This window comes from Crocodylus porosus, unplaced genomic scaffold (genome assembly GCF_001723895.1).
Source record: "Crocodylus porosus isolate Cpor-Errol unplaced genomic scaffold, CroPor_comp1, whole genome shotgun sequence".
Taxonomy (NCBI): Eukaryota; Metazoa; Chordata; order Crocodylia; family Crocodylidae; genus Crocodylus; species Crocodylus porosus.
The window spans coordinates 1,027,421-1,031,561 of NW_017728920.1; the positions used below are offsets into that span (position 1 = coordinate 1,027,421).

General features: G+C 46.3%; 1 protein-coding gene across 2 annotated transcripts in view; it reads left to right on the forward strand.

Annotated features, from left to right (window-relative positions):
- REEP3 (receptor accessory protein 3) overlaps window positions 1-4,141 on the forward strand; it is a 71,487-nt gene that overhangs the window by 13,430 nt on the left and 53,916 nt on the right. Inside the window, exon 2 of one of the 2 annotated variants that reach the window (XM_019538472.1) lies at window positions 2,556-2,659. The exons of the other annotated variant lie outside the window; for it this stretch is intronic. Coding sequence (XP_019394017.1) covers window positions 2,643-2,659 — 17 coding nt within the window. The 5' untranslated portion in view covers window positions 2,556-2,642. The remainder of the gene's footprint in view (window positions 1-2,555; window positions 2,660-4,141) is intronic. 2 annotated transcript variants of the gene reach the window in all.

Here is a 4,141-nt window from a genome sequence, read left to right on the forward strand (position 1 = left end):
GGGGGGGGGGGGGCAGATTTTTTCACACCTAGTAACTATGGAATAATTTGTTCAGGCATTTGTTCAGGCATGAGCATAGATACACGAGTGGGATTAACTAACAGTGGGTAACTTCTGCACTTGGCATTTGTAATAAGGACTTCAGAAAATAGTGCAAGCCCTGCTGTATTTTACAAATGAATAGAACGGGATGCAAAGGTAAGGGGCTCCCAAGATGGCAAACCTTTGTCTGAGGCTAAGCATTCCGTTATGTCCTGTTGCTTTGTTTCTCCTTGACATCCTTTCCATGCTCCCCAGCCCCCCAGCACGGGTTCTGCTTTGACTCTGCTGCCTAGTGAGAACAGGGGGGCCATGCTCCGGCCTCGGCAGCTGCGGTTTCTTGCGGGGAGCAGCTGGGGCTCAGGCACTGCTGGCGAGCAGGCCCTGGACCTGGCCCTCGGGCACCTGGGGAGGGTGGGAGGCTATGGTTTGGGAGTGAGGAGCATTAGCAGGGCCAGGGGGCTGTGGTTCGGGGGAGAGGGGCGGGCGGTGGGCTGTGAGTTGGGAGTGATGGGCCATGCTAAGGAAATGGGGTCATAGTGCGGGGCAACAGGGCAGTGGGCGTGGGGCAATGTGTGTGTGTGTGATGGCTGTATGGCACCATTCCTGCTTACCATGTGGGAGATCTGGGTTCAAGTTGCAGCTGAAGTGGCTTGGGGTGAGTGAGCTAACAAGAAGCACGGCAGTGTGCGTGCGTGCGCTGGCACGGGGCAGTGTGTGTGTTTGCTTGTGGAGGCCCTCCCATGTACATACACATGCACTTACGCCTCCCCTTGCACTTCCATGCACAAACCCCATCTGCCCTCCCCCCATGCCCACCCAGAGTCCCCACAAACCTTTATCCACCCCCCACAGTATATAATAATAAGACTTAATTTTAAGCTATTGCACAATCACCTCTGTGTATGCTACACAAATGCATGTGAATTGGGACAAAAACATTTTTTGAAAATATGTGAGAGAAACCATATTAATGAATGTTGTAGATGATCACTTTTTAGAATATAATTTGGTATTTTTCTGGTTCTGAGATGGCATAACCCCTTGCTGAAATGAGTGCTTCTGGGGGCAAGGGGAGGGAATTCTGGTGGCAAAGCGGGTGGCAGGGGTTAGGTCAGGGGTGGGCAAAATGCAGCCCACGAGCAGGATACAGCCCGCCAAGCCAGTCTTTCCTGCCTGCGGGGCCCCTAAAAAATTTAGAAAATTAATATTAATCTGCTTCTGGCTGTCTGTCATATGACCTTCGATGGCTTGCCAAAACTCAGTAAGCGGTCCTCTGCCTGAAATAACTGCCCGCCTGTGGGCTAGGGGGTGGGACTTCTGGTTACAAGATGGTGAGCAGGGGGTGGGGCACCTGTCAAGGGTCAGGGCTACCCATGCAGCCTTTGACAGTTTGCCAAAACTTGGTAAGCGGTCCTCCGCCAGAAATAATTGCCTGCCCCTGAACTAGAGCCAGGAGAAGTGGCAGCAGTGCAAGCACAACTGGAAGCTGTCTATCCCCAGCACGGTTCATAAACAATGCCCTCTAGTTCACTGACCTAGATCCAGTGTCTCTGCAGGCTGGATCCATATGTTGCTGACCCCTGGGCTATATGATTTCTAGATCAGCGTTTCCCAACCTTTTGGTTCCAGCAGCACACTTACACTCTCCTATTCTGTGGCACACCGGCTAAATGCGGGGGAATGAGGGTGGGGTTAGCGGCTGGGCTGGGGGTGTCTGAACACAGCATGCGGATGCAAATCGCTGGCTGGAGCCACGTCCCCCGTCTGTCTGTCTGTTTGCCCATGGCAGCAGCCGGCGGGGGCATGGCTCCGGCTCAAAATTCCATGGCACACCTAGACTTGCCTCACAGGACACCAGTGTGCTGCAGCACACGGGTTGGGAAACGCTGTTGTAGAAAACCTGTTTATATCTATTTTTGAGAGTGGCAAAAATATTTTCACTTGCCTTTTACTTAACTATTACTAGCTTTGTAACTTAATTGTAAAACCAAACATTTCTAGCTGCCTTGATATTCCTCTTCCCTAATTGTCTGTAATGTGATACTATCCAACACAACTGTTTTAAATGGATAAGCAATCATGACTTTGAGTGCAAGGTTGTGGAAGTTGCTTGTTCTTTACATGTACTCGTATCTCAGTTTAAAAAAATAAATTATGAAAGTAATCTTTCTTCCTTTCTGTTTTTGAAGTTATAGAGTACAGCTGCAGTTATTCCTGTCATTTTTTTCATTTGTTCTCACAAATGAATTAAGTATGCTGGACATTTTTTTTGTTATTATTATTAAGAACATGTGTGAAAACTAGATCCATTTTGTAATTGTTCTATTCCTGATTAACTTCTAACATACAGTAGTACTGTCTGATACTACAGATGGTAGCCATGGTGTCATAAATAGTTATGATTTTCAGCAGTGAATAATCCATAGGAACAGAAGAACTCAGAATAAACCAGTGCTCAGGTATTTGGTGATATGACTTTGCTTTTGTTTGTGAGATGTTTTTTCTCTCTTCAGGAAGATGGAGAAATACAGCAAACGATAAAAACAGGACATAAATGATTTCTGAAAGGCTTTGATTAAATTGTCAGCAACTCAGGAAATATGTGCTTCAGACTGGGGTAAGAACTAGAATATTTGTATGAGTTTTCAGATTATGTTCTTACTGGACAAGTAGTGTTGTTCTCTGAAGTATGTTTTGGAAAACTAGTGATGTTCTTTATGTTATCTGGAAATGGCGTTGGGCATTGAAACAGGATGCAGTCAATTTGGCTGTTTCAAAGGGATAATTATGAGACGGTAAAATAATTGATTAAGAAGTTAGACACAAAAAATAATCATGACTAGACACTTGTTGGTATCTAAACAGGAAGGCATAGAGAGAGAGAGTGCTTTGTTAATTTGAAGGTAGGAAGTTAAACAGGTATTTAATACAAATGAGTTGGTTAATAAGTAGTTGGCATGTAGATGAGTGAGTCTTAAGTTAGAGATTATTATGGTATAGTTTATTAATTTTATTTCCTTGTAGTATCAGAACTGTTGAGTTAGTTTTTTGCTTGGTGCTCAGTTTGGTTGTCTATGTGTTTTGAGTAGCATGTCGCTTAAATTCTGCTTTCCTTAAAGCAGTTAGAATTTTGGCTTGTACTTGTTCAAGTAAAGTTAGGAAATGCAGATTACATTTCTTTTTTTAAGGCTTTTCTATGTTCCTACTTGTATCTTGACTGCTTAGATTAACTGTAGGGTCTTCTTTTTGCAAGCTTCAGTAAATTCAGCATTTTTGAGCTATTTTGATTTTGAAAATGGTTATTTGAAGAATTGGGGAAAGTATTTTAGTACCCAAAGCTGCATATACAGTCTGGATGCAGTATGTAAATGTGAGTTCTCGGTTGGTTGAAATCCTGTACTTGGAGTTACCTTTCCAGTTTGGACAGATCACATTGGGGTCTGCAGAGTTCTCTCCTGTGTGTGGTACTAGAGCTGCCCCCCGCACCTGGCCCTGTGTGCTGGTTTTGGGTGCCTGATCCAGCTCGCAGGGCCTGGGGCTCCCCACAGGTCCAGGAATTTGGTGGTGGGGGAGCAGCTCCAGAGTGTGGCGAAATGCCGGGCTAGCGGCTCCGGCACCGCTTAGGGGAGCCGCGGGCTTTGCGGAGTTGTGCGAGCGCGCGGCTTGCGGGGCGGAATTGAGGTAGCTTTTTAGCTGCCCTCGAGGTTCGCCGAGTTGGCACAAGTAGACGACTTAAAGTAAGCTGTTAGTGTCTCTTAATCTATAGGGTGTCCGTTGGTTCACGAGGTTCCAGAGCCAGCCCTTGCGTTCCAACAGTGGAGCTAGTCCAAAGCTAGGTGCGGCTGCCGGCTCCTTAAGTCCCAGAACTGGTCAACGACTCATGAATGGGAAATACAATGCAATACTGTAACACGGTGAGTCGTTGTCAGTTGTCGGATTTCTGAGGCCTTTGTGTTCGCTGGGATACGCCCAGGCGGGGAGGCTGAGAACCGGTCTGCGGGGTGATCAGGCCCACAGAGTTTTCCAGTTGTCTCTGCTGCTTCCTGTTTTTTTGCCTCTTTTACAGATGTTTGTTGGACTGCCTCTATGACACTAACTA